Source organism: Pelophylax lessonae, assembly GCF_965119305.1.
Source record: "Pelophylax lessonae genome assembly, chromosome: 2".
Classification (NCBI taxonomy): Eukaryota; Metazoa; Chordata; class Amphibia; order Anura; family Ranidae; genus Pelophylax; species Pelophylax lessonae.
The window spans coordinates 161275623-161293780 of NC_138769.1; the positions used below are offsets into that span (position 1 = coordinate 161275623).

An 18158-nucleotide genomic window follows, 5' to 3' on the forward strand; every position below is an offset into this window, starting at 1 on the left:
ACCGAGAATTTTGTGTTTCTATAATAAAAGACAACATTTCAAGGAGTGGAAATTATTATTTATTTTTCAACATGCTCCCCTGCTAAAATTCTACACCTATCTGAGTGTTTAACTAATGCCTGGAAAGCTTTGGCATGGAAAGATTTGTCAGTACGCCTGAACCATTCTAGGACAGCCTGCTGCACTTCATCATCAGAAAGATTAGTCTCTTGTGCAATTTCAAAATAGGTTATGTGTTGATTATCCAGGAGCAGGCGTTCCATGCACTGAATGTCCACAGGAATGACTGCTGTGGGCTGGGAGCCACCACGGCTGGGATTGTCAGTGACGGAGGTATGGGCATCTTTGAAAAGTTTACACCATTCAAATGTCTTACTACAGCTGAGCCTCTCATCACTGTACTGTGCTTGAAGTCTTCTGTAGATATTCGTGGATTTTTTATGCCTTAGTTCACAAGAAACTTCATCACCACACGCTGTTCCATGCATGCACTAACACTGTTGTCTGCCATCTTGATTAACGATCTCTGGACTGGCCTGCGACATGTGTGCCACCTATCAGTAATAGGACACACTTGCCACTTACTACTGTGTGTAGTACTGCCACACTAGCGTACCTTTTCATACAAGTAAAATTAAAAGTCTTGGTTTGACTTTAACGCTCCTTGTATAATTGGAGGATATGGGAGAAAACTATTCTTATTTAAGCTAGCAGTGGTTACTCAGTCAACTTAATCCAATCACCATGAAATGTGTAAACGTAGATGCTGATTGTCTAAAAACACGGTGGGATGTTTGAAAATTTGCAATGTGTTCTAAAGCAAGGTCCATAAAGACATGGATGAGTGAGTTTGGGGTGGAGGAACTTGTCCTGACCTCAACCCGATAGAACACCTTTGGGATGAATTAGAACAGAGACTGTGAGCCAGGCCTTCTTGACCAACATCAGTGCCTGACCTCACAAATGTGCTTCTGGAAGAATGGTCAAGCATTCCCATAGACACACTCCTAAACCTTGTAGACAGCCTTCCCAGAAGAGTTGAAGCTGTTATAGCTGCAAAGGGTGGGCCAACTCAATATTGAACCCTATGGACTAAGACTGATGCCATTAAAGTTCATGTGTGTGTAAAAGCAGGCGTCCCAATAATTATGACAATATAGTGTGGGAGAATCATGATAGTTGTTCTTTTTTAGAGTGTATCACTGTTTTCCCTCTTGCACCATGTTAATAAAAAATTGATGGCTATAGAAAGGCAGGTCTACATCAGTAGTGACAGGAGATGTCCAAGTCACTGCATCGTTGGACCCACTGTGGTGTTATTTATTGGTGATGCTAAACACTGGCACAATCCTGTTGAATAGATGGTTGAGAAAAGGGAGTTAGTGTTTGGTGATCACTGAGATTTTCAAACATGCAGCATTTTCACCAACCATTGCTCACACTGCACCCTACATTGCCATTTTTAGGAAAAACAGAGTTGAGTGTAGGAAGCGATATTTTGTCAAGCAATCCTACAGAAGAAACTACCAACTGTCAATCTGTTCCCTTTTGTCTCCAGCTGACACAGAGCAGCTGGCTTCATGGCAAAGATAAAAAAAAATGTAGGTCTATAGATCTGTCTGGCTGTGGTCATTTAAGTCTTATAGGGTTTCTCATCATTCATAAATCATTTTTTCTGCAAATTGTGATCAATGTATGATCTTCCTTGACAATCAAATTGATAATACATATTTTTAAAAACTGCAGAGAAAATAAGCTGGATTGGAGCTGTATAGAAAGAGTTGAAGAGAACACGAGACAGACAATGTACTGAGAGTCACATGGTTACAAAGCAGACATCAACAGAACACATCACAACAGGTAAGTGGTTTGTACTTACCAGCTGAGCGCTCATCCCATATGCAGCATGGGAAGTAAAGACAGGAGTGGGGGTGAGAAACCCATTGCCCAAGTTTAGTATTGACCGGAGCACTTTCATTTTTAAGTTTAAAAGCAGTAAATGAATTCTCAATCCTACTATTTTACAGTAAAAGTAAAAACATGGAATTTCATTATAATTCCTGCACATTATCAGTAATAATATACAGAGTGACATTTCCCCTGATGGAAGCAAAGAGTGACCACGAACGTACCTGGCTCTCTACAAGCATTGCCATATCCATGAACATGTCATGGAGTTCTCGGATGCTGTTCTCCAACTTGATGATCTCACTGTGCCGAGTCTCAATTTCATTCAGAGCTTGTTTGGTAATGTTCGAGTCCATGATGATCTGCAAGAAAAATATCGGAAATAATAATTGAATACAAATGGGGTATTTATTATAGCTCTGTGGTGGTCAACTTTCTTGATATGAGGGCCTCCAGTGCAGCCCACTGACATCACAAAATCGCTACACATCAGCCACACAACAAGATATAGTCAAAGATTGCTGATATGATGCAAGAAATGGTCAGAGACTATGACCATGATACAAGTGATGGTCAGACTATGACCATGATGCAAGAGATGGTCAGAGACCATGACCATGATAAAATAGATGGTCAAAGACTATGGACATGATACAAGTGATGGTCAGAGACTATGGGCATGATGCAAGAGATGGTCAGAGACTATGGGCATGATGCAAGACATGGTCAGAGACTGTAGACATGATGCAAGAGATGGTAAGAGACTATGGACGTGATACAAGAGGTAGTCAGAGACTATGGACATGATACAAGAGATGGTCAGAGACTATGGACATGATACAAGAGATGGTCAGAGGCTATGGACATGATACAAGTGATGGTCAGAGACTATGACCATGATGCAAGAGATGGTCAGAGACCATGACCATGATACAATAGATGGTCAGAGACTATGGACATGATACAAGTGATGGTCAGAGACTATGGGCATGATGCAAGAGATGGTCAGAGACTATGGGCATGATGCAAGAGATGGTCAGAGACTATGGGCATGATGCAAGACATGGTCAGAGACTGTAGACATGATGCAAGAGATGGTCAGAGACTATGGACGTGATACAAGAGGTAGTCAGAGACTATGGACATGATACAAGAGATGGTCAGAGACTATGGACATGATACAAGAGATGGTCAGAGGCTATGGACAAGATACAAGTGATGGTCAGAGACTATGAACATGGTACAAGAGATGGTCAGAGACTATGGACATGATACAGGAGATGGTCACAGACTTTAGACATGATTCAAGAGATGGTCACAGACTATAGACATGATACAAGAGATGGTCTGCAGGGATCTAGAGGGCTGACAAAAAGTGGCAAAGGGCTGAAGGTTTGGCACCAGGTGTACAGTATAGCTTCTTACCCCTAGTTCATATTTTTATTTATTAGAAACATTGATTGAATGCATCAAAATGCATAGAGGCAGCCATATCCCTTCATTACACAAGCTTCTTACTCATCTTTTTACCTTACTGATGAGCTCTCTTCTACTGAAAAGAGCAGTCTCCAATGATGTAAAGACCCACTATGCACCTAGTAACCAGAAACAAAATTATTTTCTTAGCCTATAACTGACAAGATGCAGCCTGCCACTGCAGTGACTGTTTTAAAAATGCTGGTAGATGATATCTGATTGGTTGTTTTGTGTTTGGGCATTTTATTGCTCTTTGCTACATATTAAAGCCCAGCATTTTCATGCTTATACTGTAAGTGTTTGAGTTATACTCTAACCTATACATCAAATTCTGTGAAAGGGCGATGGAGATCTTGTCATTTACCTGCTCTTCCTCCAATAAAAGAAGGTGATGCATTGTGGGTAAATAGTGATACAAGATGGTGATATGAGCAACATGAATGGTAAGGAGGACAGAACAGGGTAGGTGAGCAGGACAAATGCCCCTCATAGCAGCGGCAGCTGTTAACTCTCACAGCACCCAAAGACAGCTGCTCAGGGCAGGATCAAATGGCTTAGAAGAGGCACTAAACTAAATATTGTAACCAGAAGTAGCAGTCAGAAGGTAATGAGATATATACTAGTACACATAATGAATGTGTATGATGCTGTAGCCAAAAAAAGAGAAAAAAAAATATGTTTCTGCTTTAAAGAAAACCAGTACAGAAGGAATTTTCCAAATGCTTTTGACCTCTCCTAATATGGCAGCCTAAATGTGTATTTTATACATATTTTAATGTACAAAATGAAAGTGATTGTAAATGCAATTTTTTTAAACAACAAATACATTTATAGTTACCTGCTCTGTGCTATGGAATGGCACAGAGCGACCTTGAACCTCTTCTTCTCGAATGACCCGCCGATGCCCCTGGCTCCTTCTATACAGCAATTGGCCATCAAAGGAAGTCGCTTCCTATAGGGCACTCGTATAGGCTTGCTCCTGAGCCTTGCTGCCTGTGTCTACAGACACAGACAGCTGGGCTCAGCCCTGCCCCGCATCACTGACTTTGCTTGACAGCAGTGAGAGCAAGGAATGCATTGGCAAGAAATGTGTAGGCTTTATAACCACTTCAATTACAGAAGTTGCTACTGCTATCTCTTTTATAAAATTGGCCTTTATGCTGATCCAATGGCTTTAATACTTACTAAATCACTGACCTAAACATGTATGCAGTTAATTAGATCTGACCTTATTCTGATTGCACGTACTGCACATCTAATTCCAGGTGGTGACTCAGAAAAAAAAATGGAAACAGCCTGACTTACCGTAAAATCCATTTCTCTGATGTTCATTGACGAATACATTCATTGGTTATCTGCCCCCTACAGGAGTAGGACACTAGGCAGAAAAAAAAGCTGGCTACGCCTATGAGCAGTCCCAGGGGTTAAACTCCCCCTCTCTGCTATACTATAGGTATAGGTTTTGTTACAAGTAGTGTCAGAAGAATTACAACTCCACAGAGGGTGGGTGATGTGTCCATCAATGAACATCAGAGAAATGGATTTTACGGTAAGTCAAAAATCCTATTTTCTCTTTTGTTCATTGACGGACACAGTTTCTGATTCTTCTTAACCATTGCGGTGTCCCAAAGCAGCGTTAAACATGAGGGGTGGGAACAGCAAAAAAGAAATTCCCACGGCGAACTATAGCCAACCAGGTAAACAGAAGCTCAACCAAAACAACTGGAACTCACCTGGAAAAAACAATACACCCTCAGAGAGGACCAGGTCCTCTAAACAGCAGCCTGCAAAACCTTGCGGCCAAAAGAAGGATCCGCAGATGCCAACACATCCACTTTATAGAACTTTGTGAAAGTGTGCACAGACGACCAGGCAGCCGCCTTGCAAACCTGCGTCACTGATGCCTGATGACGGAAGGCCCGGGAGGCACTGAGCGCCCGAGTAGAGTTTGCTTTGACAGGGAAAGGAGGAACCTGACCCTTGATGGAATAGGCCTGAATCACCGTCTGTTTGATCCATCTGGAAAAGGTTGCAGAGGAAGCGGACAACCTTTTCTGAGGCCCATGCGTAAGCACAAATAGAAAGTCTGATTTCCTAAAAGACTCCATAGCTGCCAGGTACACCCTTATCGCCCAGATCACATCCAAGACATTCAAAGCAATTTCCTTCGGATGTTTTGGTCTGGGACACAGGGAAATCAACACAATGTCTTCATTCAAATGAAAATCAGAGACAACCTGAGGAACGAATGACGAACAGGGGCAAAGAACCACCTTATTACTGTGAACCACCAAGTAGAATGAACGACACCACCAATTCCGAAACCCTATGCGCAGAGGTGAAAGCTCCCAAAAAAGCCACCTTCTGGGACAGCGTAAGCAGGGGAATCTCCTGAAGATTCTCAAAAGGAGGCTTCTGGAGGACTGAGAGCACCAAATTGAGATCCCAAGGGGGCAACAGAGACTGCACTGGAGGGGTCAAGTGCCTAACTCCCCGAAGAAAAGTACGCACCAAGGAGTATGTGGCCAAGGGTCATTGAAAGAAGACTGCTAAGGCCGACACCTGACCCTTGATAGTACTCAAGGCCAGTTTCTGCTCAACCCCCCCCCCCCCCCCTTGAAGGAAGGTCAAAATCTGTGCCACTGAAAAAAAAGCAAGATGAATTCCAAGAGACTCACAGCATGCAATGTACGTCTTCCACATACAATACAGCGTTGGAATCACCGGCTCAGACAAACCTCCATCCATCAGCACCTGGCCTTCAACAGCCAAGCCATCAAAGCCAGCGACTGTAACGCAGGGCGGAAAATTGGTCCTTGGGACAGCAGATCCTCCCTGAGAGGAAGCTTCCAAGGAACCTTGACGACCAGCCACACCAGATCAGCGTACCAAGCCCTGAGGCCAGTCCGGGGCCACTAAGATGACCAAAATCCTTTCTGCCTCGATCCTGTGTAGAAGTCTTGGCAGAAGCTTGAGAGAAGGAAAGGCGTGAATCAGATTATACTGACCCCACGGGGCCTCCAGCGCCGAAGAACGAAGCCATCACATCAGGGACTCTTTCATTCCCCGGCTCAGCCATGTCAGATTGTCCAGAGTCTGCGGATTCTTGTCCCATTTGGCCAGAATCTCCCTTGCAGAGACCTCGTATGGAACTCTGCAAACGGAACCACCGCAAAGGTAAACACCATCAGGCCCAGCATCCGCATGCAAGTCCGGAGGGATTACAATCTGCTGGACATCAGGAGACGAACCACAGCCTGTATTTTCTGGAGTTTATCCAGAGGAAGGAGCACTTTGGCTAAGGCCGAGTTCAGAGTCAGACCCAGATAGTCCAGCTTTGTGGACGAACCAGAGCAGACTTCTGAAAATTCTGAATCCAGCCAAACAACCTCAAACTCATATGGTGATTTCCAGGTTTTCCAACAGAGCAGTAGGAGACTCCACTTGCAGAACAAGGTTGTCCCAGTAGCCCAGTACCCCAATCGCCCATTGGCGTAACAATGCTAGCACCGGGGCCAACACGTTCGTGAAGACCCGAGAAGCAGAAGCGAGTCCGAAGGGTAACGCCACACACTGATAATGCTCCTCTCCCGCGGCAAAAAGGAAAAAGCGCTGGAGACCGACATGTGAGGGTAAGCGTCCTTGATGTCGACGGAGGCAAGAAATATCCCTCTGATGCAGAAAAGCCACCGTTGTGTGAATGGGTTCCATTCTGAACTTCTGTGCCCGCACAAAGCAGTTTAGCACCCTTAGGTCCAGAATTGGACGCACCATGCCTTCCTTCCTGGGGACTGTAAACAGGTTTTAGTGAAACTGGGGGCATCACCCTTTAAAGTAAAAGATCTTGCACCACCCCAAAAACAGCCTGTAAGCGGACCGGGGACAGTAGCACTTTGGAAGGAAGAACCTTACCGGAGAGTAAGAATGAAACTTGATCTTGTAGCCGGGCCGAATGACCTTGTGGACCCACCTGACTTGTACTAAGGGAGTCCACGGGTCCGGGAACCAGCGAAGACATCCCCCCACCCCAGATACATGTGAGGGCGCACCTTCATGCTCTGGAGAAGCCCGCTTTTGACTTGCCAGACCAAGTTCGTTTGGATCCTCCAGGGGAGGCCCCCGTAGGGCTCCGATCCCTTGTCAGTTGACCCTGAGGGACGAAAAAACTGAGCCGAGAAGGAGGGCCCACGTCTAAGACGAGGGTCCTTGCCTTTAGTGGCCTGCAGAAGAAAGGTACTTTTCCTCCCCTGCGAGTTCTTTAATGATGTCATCCAGGGTAGGATCAAACAGACGATCTCCTTGAAAGGGAAGATCAGTCAAGGCTTTTTTAGAAGTCTGGTCCGCAGACCAGCATTTGAGCTAGAAGACATGAAGACACCCGAAACAGAGAGCCGAGCCACTAGGGGAGCCGCATCCAAAGAGACATCACAGATAAACTGCAGCCCGTGGACCAGCTGGTCTGCCAGCTCAGCAAAGGCAGGGGGGAGCTACTCTCCCTCCGGGTCACAGCACAAAAGCCTAGCCCATTCTGTCAGAGTCTGCGACACCAGGGCAATGGTGAATATCTGCCTCGGTGCTGAACCAGCCAGGGTGTACATATTGTGGGCCCCAGCCAACGCCTTTCTGTCAGCCGGGTCCTTAAAGGCCTGGGGACTCTTCAACCGGAATCATGGTTGCCGTGTTTAACCTGGAAATCGGAACAGTCCACTTCTTAATAAGGGACTCCTCATAGGGGTAACGCCTAGTAAATCGCTTAGGGACCCCAAGGGGATGCTTTGATAGTCTCCACTCTTTAGTGACAATTCTGTCAAAATAGGCAGGGAAAGGAAACACCTGATCTGATGAGTCAAGAGAAGGCGGGAGCACTTTTTGCCAGCCTGTCGCCCAAAAGCCACCTTCACCCTCGACACCAAGGACTCCAGGTCCGCCATCAGTGCATCAATAGATGGATGGGACCCAGAGGACCCCGCAGCCTAAGAGAGGGGATCAGGTGGGGAGAAGTGCTCCAAAGACTCCATGAGTCACCAGGGGGACCCCACAAAAAAGTGTAAAACACTGCTAAGAGACAACCCCCCACCGCTCTGGCAGCCCACCCAGTTGCCAGCCACGGAGCACCAATCGATTCTCAGTAGAAAGAGAGAGGACCCCACCAGACTCATCACCCCACAAAAAACAGGCACCGCAGCTACCAGGAGAAACTGCAATGCACGAATGGCGATCAGGAAATGGAAAGATCCAGGAGTCAGCACCAGGGGATAAAGAGGGGCTACCACTGCCGAAATCGCCGTCCAGAGGGCTCCACTGTCATGGCCTGCTGCTATTTACAATATCAAACTACCGAAAAATGGCCGCCGGACTACACATACATGGCCGCCATGCATTAAGCACACAGGCTACAAAAAATAGCGACCCTGCGCGGCACCACGAGGCTCCCAGTTACCCAGGAGGGATCCCTAGGCTTCATAAAATGGCACAGGCAGGAGGGGGGGGGGGGGCCTGACAGGAGCCCCCACCCGGTACAGCTCCCCCACAGGCTGATTGCCTGGTTGCCAGTGGCGCACCCCCCCCCCCATTGCCAGTACAGCACCCTGCCTTCACCCTAGGCGGTGGATCAGGCCACCCCACAATCCCAGCGCCAGTGAAGGAGGGGGGGGGCAAGAAGACCCACAGGGACCATCAGACCGATGAGGGGGGGTGCCTAACGGGAAGGAGGGGAACACAGGGGTCCGACCGTCCCATGGACGTCCCATGGAGGAGCCCACGTCCCCCCAAAATGCTCCAGAGGGAGAGGGGGCACAGTTTCTAACCATACCATGAACCAGGTGGACACTGCTCCAGACAGAACCTCCTCTCTATCGAAAAGGGGGGTTGTTGGCGAGGAGGAATGCTGCGACTTGGGCCAAGACTCGGTCGTATGTGATCTTGAAAGGCGTTTACCTCGCAGGCCAGCCCCCGTGCAGTGGGGCTATGTCGTGGCCGACCTAGCGCGGAGCTGAGGTCTGCATACGCTCGCTGACCAGACTGGGGTGACCACTGGATCTAGATTATCCTGCTTGTCGCCCAGTCTATAGATCTCACAGGAAAAAATCCAGGAGAAAAAAAATAAAAAATGATATCTAAAAAGAAAAAAATGCCAGGACCAGAGATCCCAGCAAGGAACTAGGTCCTTACTTCCAACTAGGCAAAAAAAATGAGTACCTATAGCAGAGAGAGAAAGTATACTCCCTGGGACTGCCTACAGACGTAGCCAGACTGTTTTTCTGTCTAGTGTCCTACTCCTGTAGGGGGCAGTATAACCCAATGATTAAGAAGATCAGGAAGCTGTGTCCGTCAATGAACAAAAGAGAAATACAGTATTTCCCCAGAATCTTGGTCATTCCCAGAATTTACATTTGCTTCTCACACTGTGGAACTCACTCGACATAAGTAATCCGGTCATCTCTAATCCTATTCATTATTATGTCTCAGTTTCTGAAGCTTCAGCGGTGGCTAATATGCAAATCTCCTAAATCCAGCAAGCAGAATATGTTGTCTGTTCCTGCTCTGCTATATCATCGCTGGGAGTCAGTGGGAGTTGTTCCATGTCCTCCTCCACTGTTAAATCATCAAGACTAATTTTACAAAGCACAAAAAGAAGAACTCTTGCTGCTCTATGGAAGCAGAGACTTTTTATACTTAACTTAGACCTGCTTGGCTATATCATGCTACATACAGATCTATTTCTTTAGTTTGTTAATTGTTTTCTGCACTGTGTGCATGCCAAGCTACCACCACATTGTACACCACCATTAGTGTTAATGCTATAACATACCCCTGATGAGAAGATGGCAGGGTTTCCACTCTCCAGCATATCCTCCAGCTCCTCACTCGTTGTGGTTCTACCAGCTGTAAAAAGAACAAAGCTTGTATTGTCATTTTATACCACCATTTAAAAAAATGTAATAGTTTTTTTTTTTTAATTAAGAACAATAGCAATCATATGAAAACACAGAGGTTTGTTAACTTTTTTTAAACCTTAAAGTAGAAGCCCAGTCAAAACCTTTAAACCAGGCATGTCCAACATGCGGCCCGGGGGCCACATGCGGCCCAGAACCGCAGGCAATGCGGCCCACTGCCCCCTGACAATTTATTTTTTGCTGGGGAGGAAGGAAGTCAGGTTGGGGGCACGGCCACAGTGGCTTCCAACTAACTGTAGGCAGAGGCTTTCTCGGAAGGGATCATCCTCTAGTTATGTTAAATTAGTGCTGGGGGGCGTCAGCGCGGGAAGGGCGCGGCGGCGTTTTAATACTTATATACGTTAACTATAGTATATATTTTATATGCGGCCCGAGAAAATTTCTCTACACTCAATGTGGCCCAGAGAAGCCAAAAGGTTGGACACCCATGCTTTAAACCTACTCCCACCCCCATTCTAAACCCTATGCTAACTACCCTGTAAAGGAAAGATGTGTTTACTTACCTAATCTAAGGGTGCTCCAGTCTGTTCACGTGATTGGGTTCCAGCGCTGGCTGCAGTGCAGAGGAGAGACAGTGGACAACGGATGCCCCATAGTAAATATATGGGTAACGTCACCGCCCAGGCCCTGCAGCCGCCCTCTCCTCTTTCCTGAAGCTGGAATCTGGGAAGCTCACGTGAACAGACTGGAGCCCCCTTAGATAAGGTAAGTATGCACATCTTTCATTTACAGGGTAGTTACCATGGGGTTTGGAATTGGGGTGGGAGTAGGTTTAAGCTTAGTTAAGTTTTGACCTGACTTCTAGTTTAACGTAAAAAAACTTGAAAAATACTTACAAGTGCCTGTTACCTTATTATGTAATTCGGAATGCAGGCAATAAATAACCTTGGATTTTGAAGTTCAAGGTCTGGACACGCTCCTCTGGGGGAAGATGCATCCTTGGCACTTAAAAGGAAAGGGGGTAAAGGGACTGGGTGGGCAAAGCTGTGAACACTGGTTGGGAAATCTCACCAATGGATCCCCTTAGAGATTTAAGGGAAAATTCCACCAATTGCAAAAAAAATATAAATGCACCCATTTAGCAAAAAACTAAAATATGCATTCATTTTTTTTTTTTTTTTTTTTGCATTTGTACCTGCAAAGAATTACAACTGTGATCACTGGACTCTTCCACTAGCTCCTGGTTCATACTGAGGTACAGACATTACTGCAGGTATGGAGGTGACATGACTGCACTACTTCTCCATTGGGAACTACCTAATTTACAATTTGCTGTGAATTAATGATGGAACTGTTAAACATGTATTATACATAACTTTTCTGAAGCCGCTCCTGTCCGCTCTCAGGCTGAGCTGTCAGCGGTGGCTTCCTTGTGGAGGTGTGTGCAGAGGAGGCAGCGGACAACAGAATTTCCATAGTAACTCTATGGGTGAAGTCACTTCCCAGGCATTTCCCAGCCGTTGTCGGTTCTCTCCTGCACTCAGCTTCCGCCGATGGAAACCGGACCAGAGCGGCTTCAGAAAAGGTGTGTACAGCGATATTTGCCTCACAAAGCTAGATAGGTTAGTCTTAAAACGTGGCTGCAAGTAGATTTAGAGATTTTAGTTTTAGGCTGAACTTAATTTTTAAGGCCTTTCATTGCAACATTACTTTACTCCAATATCTTTTGATACTGACCATAGAGTAGAGCTCACCCACAAAGTTCATTTACCATGGCTGTTAGTCTTAGGTCTCATGACCATTACCAGTGGTTCCTAACACATGGTACTTGTTCCTTTTCTGTACATTTGTTCATCTGCACCTGGTACTTCTCTTCATATTAATCTGATCATTACATTGAGTTTCTTGTCGATATATGGATGTGCTTATAGCATAGTCGTCATGGCTCAGAGCACTCACGTTTGTAATGCAGAGAGTGCTCACATTGAACCCTCCGTTGATCATTCAACTGTATTTCTTGTCAATGGCAGATATTGGATTGCAGATGTACCTTGTATAACAAATGCCATTTATTGTTTAAACCCAATAAAGCTGCAGGCATCATCCTGGTGTAACCACTCAAAGTCCAGTGGCATACCGGTACATCGTTGGAGCATTAAAGCAAGTAGCTCCTAGGGCAGAGTATAAAAACTGAAAAAAGGCTCAAATGACTATAATGGATTATTTTAACTCCACTCAAAACCTTGTCATAATTTGTCACCAACTCCACTGGCTACTTTCCTGATTTAAAGTCATATATATCCCCAGCCTCAAGCTAGTGTTATTTTAAGCAGTGATGTGCAGTAATGTTTGTGGATTTACTCTTATGTGAATTTTGTCATAGGAACCATGAAAAAGACAGACGGTGTCTTAATAGCAGTAGTAGTGGTAAAACAACACTGCTTATAGCACAGGCCTAATAAAGCATGTGGTTCACCTTTGTCAAGTAAACCTTGGGAAATATGAGCTGCTATATCAAGAAAACAACAGCCTTACGAACTGAGCCTAAAATCCTGAAAGTTCCAGAAAGCCATGGACGCAATGGAAGAGTATAGCTAATTTCTGAGTCTTCTCTGTGGGTGTATGGGGGAATTTTATAACACAGAGATCAGCAACAATCATTAGCACCATGCAAGCCTTTGCCTACAGGGCGATATACTGATTAGTGCTCCAACTCCATGGTGTTCTATGGCACTAACAGAATATTTCTCATTCCTGATATAAATAATACACTAGCCCTGCAAACCTTAGTACAACCTCTGGCAGAGCTCAAGGGCATAATCAGTACAGAGGGACAACCCTCCTTCTCTTTTCCCTGCCTGCGTCAGGCACCTAGCACACTGTCACTTTAGATATGTGTTCTTGCAGGAGTGATGTCTCCTTTGCTGGAAACCAATCGTCATTTTCTTAGCTGACTGATGTCTTCCAAGGACATAGCAGGGCTTTAAAAATTAAAGAGCAGCGGGGTGCTATAATGGCCAATAAGTTAAAGGTCTGCCATTGTTTAATGAAAATCTATACTCTGTTTAATTTTAAATATGTGTGTGAATGTGATCAGCTTAAAGGAAATCTTTGGCCTATTTAAATTGGTTTCATCTAAAGTTGACCTCCAGGCAAATACCGTATATAAATACATTGAAGTTTACATGATGATAAATTTGTGTTTCTGTGCATCCAGTCCTGAGTTTTACACAGCCCTATCACAGCACAGCCAGTTCGAAGACCTGATCATTATCTGCAGTAGTTGAGCCAAAACTTTTTTTTTTGTGTGTTGAATAAAGTACAGACGAGATATTTATTTCATGTAATTTTTAGAGGGTGGATATTTTGTCTATATCCACTTTTGTCTTAAATCCTCATTCTATAATTCTCTCAAAACATTTTGTATTTACCTTGTCTTTTCATTATTTTTACCTGTATTAGTGTATAACTGTAAAAAGACTAACAAATTTTCTCTAAAAAAAAAAAAAAAAAAAAAGTACAGATGGGTTAAAACCCCGTAATTTTTTTGCCTTCTGTGTCCGACTGGAGAGATTTTAATTTACTTTCTGTTCTAAAGACACAGCAGGAGATGAGAGGAATTCTGTTCCTGAACTGCTGTCATGAGAACTGGTGCTCCTTTGTAAGATTTTCCCTCACCTCTTGTTCTTTTAAGTAGTAACATATTGATTTTTGATCATTTTTTGTCTCTCTAACAATGGTTACCAGGACAAAAGTAGCTCACAGATGAGTTTTTTTTGTTCAACCTGTGGGTTGAACGAAAAAAAAAAAAAAAAAAAAGACTTAATTCCTCCACCCACGCACTTGAAGTGGATGAGGGTATACTCTGAACCTTTGTTTTCTGACAGCGAGGAGACTTCTATAATAAATCAGTGCAGTGCTCTAAACTAATATATAGTAAATAAAATATAAAATCAAATAGAATGAATCAGAATATAGAGAGTCCCATAAAGTGACATAAGTGCTGCAAATTGACACTCGTGGGTAATCAGGTGCTAGATCTCCTCCACTAGTAGTGCAAGCCTCTCACCTAAAAGGGCGACCCCTTGACTTAACAGATGGGTCTAATCACTCTTTTCACCAGAGCAGAAGGATTTAGAACCCTCTAGCACAGGGCTTCCTAAACTTTTTTGGGCCGAGACCCACTTCTGAATACAGTTATTTTTCGGGACCCACTGTAATTGAATATTGTAAAGCGCTACGGAATTTGTTGGCGCTATATAAATGCAAATATTATTAATAATAATGCATATTTTAAAGGGAGGGGGGTGTTAAATTAAAAATATCAATCAATTTATTTTTGAATACACTTAATATTTAAATATAAGACTATATGGCACTCACCCTCCTTCCTCTACCAGCGGTCCACAGTGAAGGTGAAGACCCTGTTTGCCCTCTCCAGGGCCCAGCACACCTCACTCAGAGTCTCCATGATGAGGAGCTCTATGCTGGTCTTGGTGTCCTGGCTCTTCTCCTTCAGATCCTCTACTGGGGTCACAGAAGCTGCCATAAACTCCTGACCCTGCCAGGCCACCTGGTCCTCCTATGGCACCAAGGCTGCTGTCTCTGTCCGCTAAAGCTGAGAGAATCCCGCCGCCAGTCTAGCCACCACCGCTGCTGCCAGCAGGACCAAGGAGCTGGCTCTGCACCCCATGAACATATCCTACATAACAGCCCACATACGTACTCACTGATGCAAGTATCCTCCTCGTGGGAAATGCAGACCAGCCTCCATAAACTGCATGGGCGGGGTCCTGAATCCAGCGATTTGACTGTTCTGGTTCTCTGTAATTTGCGCAGGCTCGCACAGCACAATTTAAGCGGGCCTGCTCTCAGTGAATTCAAGGCTCATCGCGACCCACTCAAATGCAGCTCGCGACCCACCAGTGGGTCCCGACCCACAGTTTGGGAACTCCTGCTCTAGCACAAATCTCCAGTCAGGCCGGACGTATCCACAAATAAGGACGAAACGAAAGTAGCTAATGCGTCCCTCCAAGCTTGTCACTCCAGGACACCCCTGAACTTCAAAGAGACTCTTCACCCAGAATCCTGATGATGATGGATAGATGCTGTGCTGAGATCACAAGGAGACTTCCCCCACACTCAGAATACACCATCAGTTCCGCTGGCTATAGTCTGTGCCGCTGATTAAGCGGGGTAAACTTGATAGGGTGGCTGTACAGAAGTCAATCTGTAGATAGACTTCTGGGCAACCAAAATGCCCTTACATGGATTGAAATTCGGACTGTTTAGCAGGGAATTTCTATCCATATATGGTCAGCTTAAAGTGCGAGTAAACTCCCATGTATGATGTTTACTATAGTTGAGCCATGCTGTAAACAGAGACTCCCGTGCGCATGTGCGGGAGTGACGTAATCGCCGGCTCGGCCATTCATAACGCCGAAGCCTGCGAACCCAGAAAGAAGACCGGGTGAAGATGGAAGCACCTTTAGCAGTGACAGCTCCCCGCTGGAGGGCTTCGTGTTCGGGTAACTCTGTCATAATATGCTAGTATGCAATGCATACTAGCACATTATGACCTAAACTGCCTGGGGCTAAAAAAAAATGTAATGCCGTTTACTACCGCTTTAACAAAGGAATAACTCTACCTAGCGGGAGACACAGACAACAATAAAACATGACAGTGGTTCTAAAGCTGGCCATAGATGGATCAAAATTTGGCCAATTCAGCATGGACCGGCCGAATTTTGATCCATTTATGGCCATACCTTTTTGAGAGTAGTCAATCTAAGGACTGACTGCTCTCAAATTGGCTTGTTGGAAATTTGTTGCTAGATTGGCACTGTAGCACCAATGTATTCTGATGGTTGGGGCATCCAAACTGTCAGATTACAACGCAATGAGGAGGATTCCCTTATCCACCTCAAACGTGTGGATGGGATAATGGGTTGTTTTTTTTTTTTTAGATCAGCCCACTGGCTGATCAAAAAAACAAACAAAAAACAACCGATCCACCTTATAGGGCAGCTTTATTCTTCCCTTTTCCAACCAAGAAAAAAAAATCTTGGCTTTACATAAACTTTAAACACAACCCAGCCCCAATGCTTAAATAGGAGACTGTTAAGGATCAGACTGTCCCAGAGGAAATGGCCAGAGTCTGAAAGTGTCATTTACCAACTTATACATACAAACAAATCCTGGCGCTGAGGAACAGATGATCAGAGGTCCCAAAGTTAAGTGGGGTGGACAGATTCTAGCCAAAAAACCAATGAGTCATGTCAGGGTTGCAGCAGACCCATGCCCAGATCCTGACTGAGAGACAAATGACTACAAATATATGGGTGTACTGGCGCTCCCAAGACTAATGACAATAGGCACTTTGGAATCACTAATCTTGAATAGTCACAGTGAACAATGTCAGATTTATTTAAAATCACTAAAAATCAATAAAAATGGGGGAAGCCACTGTAGACAGCAAAGTCACTGCCTGGCTCTTTGCTGTCTACAGTGGCTTGCACCATTTTTATTGATTTTTAGTGATTTTAAATAAATCTGACATTGTTCATTGTGACTATTCAAGATTAGTGATTCCAAAGTGCCTATTGTCATTAGTCTTGGGAGCGCCAGTACACCCATATATTTGTTGTGTCAGTTAACAACTTACCAGCATGTTACACCTCCTTCCTCTCTGGCCAGTATTTTAGGTTTCATCGCTGTATAGTTTGACAATTGCTACTATTTTTGCTACTAAGTATGATAATTACTACTTTTTTTAGACCGATAAAGCTTTCTTTTGGTTGTATTGTATAAGCACAGGGAGTTTTTTTTACCATATAAATGGAAAAAAATGAGCAAACAAATTGGAATAAAATGTTTTCCTTTAGTTTCTGTTATAAAACAAATTAAATATAAAAATGCCAGAATAGAACAAACACCCCACAAAATGAACTCTTTTTGGAAAGTAGATCTGATTTTTTGCTACAATTTTTATGGAAATCAAAAAACATGCATGTATTGAGGAGGTAAAACATGGAGCTTGGTAATGTTGCACTAGACACATAAAAAGTATAGGTCAAACACAGAGGGATTAGGAGATGAAGGGGTTCATATACAGTTCACATACAGTGGGATGATGAGAGATGGTAACAGTTTCCCCCATCCACACAGTGCAGATAGAGGAGTTCCCCGCTGTGCCTACTGCATTTTGACAGCCGGCATCAGCAGCTGCCAAAATACCCGAACAGCAGCTACATCGGATGCAGCCAATGTTTGGTTGAAAATTATCCATCTGGCTCCTTTGATTTTTCTATTGAAGGATTTTGGATGGGAGGGCAAAGAGGGCCACTCCTATAGCAAATTTCGGACAGTTCATTAGGAACCAGCCACATATCACATAGTGTATAGCCAGTTTAGCTCCTGCTCTCATCTTGTTTTCAGGAGTCATCACATATATTGCTGCTGTGGAAAACACTGCATAGCTTAGTTTTATTTATTTTACTATCTTGATCACTATAGAAATATTACATGTACAGTGCCTTGAAAAAGTATTCATACCCCTTAAACTTTTCAACATTTTGTCATGTTACAACCAAAAATGTAAATGTATTTTATTGGGATTTTATGTAATAGACCAACACAAAGTGGCACATAATTGTTAAGTGGAAGGAAAATGATAAATGGTTTTCACATTTTTTTTACAAATAAATATCTAAAAAGTGTGGTGAGCATTTCTATTCAGCACCCTTTACTCTGATACCCCTAAATAAAAAAAATAAAAAAATATTGGAACCAATTGCCTTCAGAAGTCACCCAATTAGTAAATAGAGTCCACCTGTGTGAAATGTAATCTTAGTATAAATACAGCTGTTCTGTGAAGCC

At 44.2% G+C, this 18158-nt stretch overlaps 1 protein-coding gene across 2 annotated transcripts in view; it reads right to left on the reverse strand.

Annotated features, from left to right (window-relative positions):
• Window positions 1-18158, reverse strand: part of STX1A (syntaxin 1A) — a 235330-nt gene that overhangs the window by 14099 nt on the left and 203073 nt on the right. For both annotated transcript variants that reach the window (XM_082246026.1, XM_082246027.1), the window contains exons 7-8: window positions 10196-10269; window positions 2133-2270 (exon numbers count right to left, since the gene is read on the reverse strand). In XM_082246026.1, coding sequence (XP_082102152.1) covers window positions 2133-2270; window positions 10196-10269 — 212 coding nt within the window. The remainder of the gene's footprint in view (window positions 1-2132; window positions 2271-10195; window positions 10270-18158) is intronic.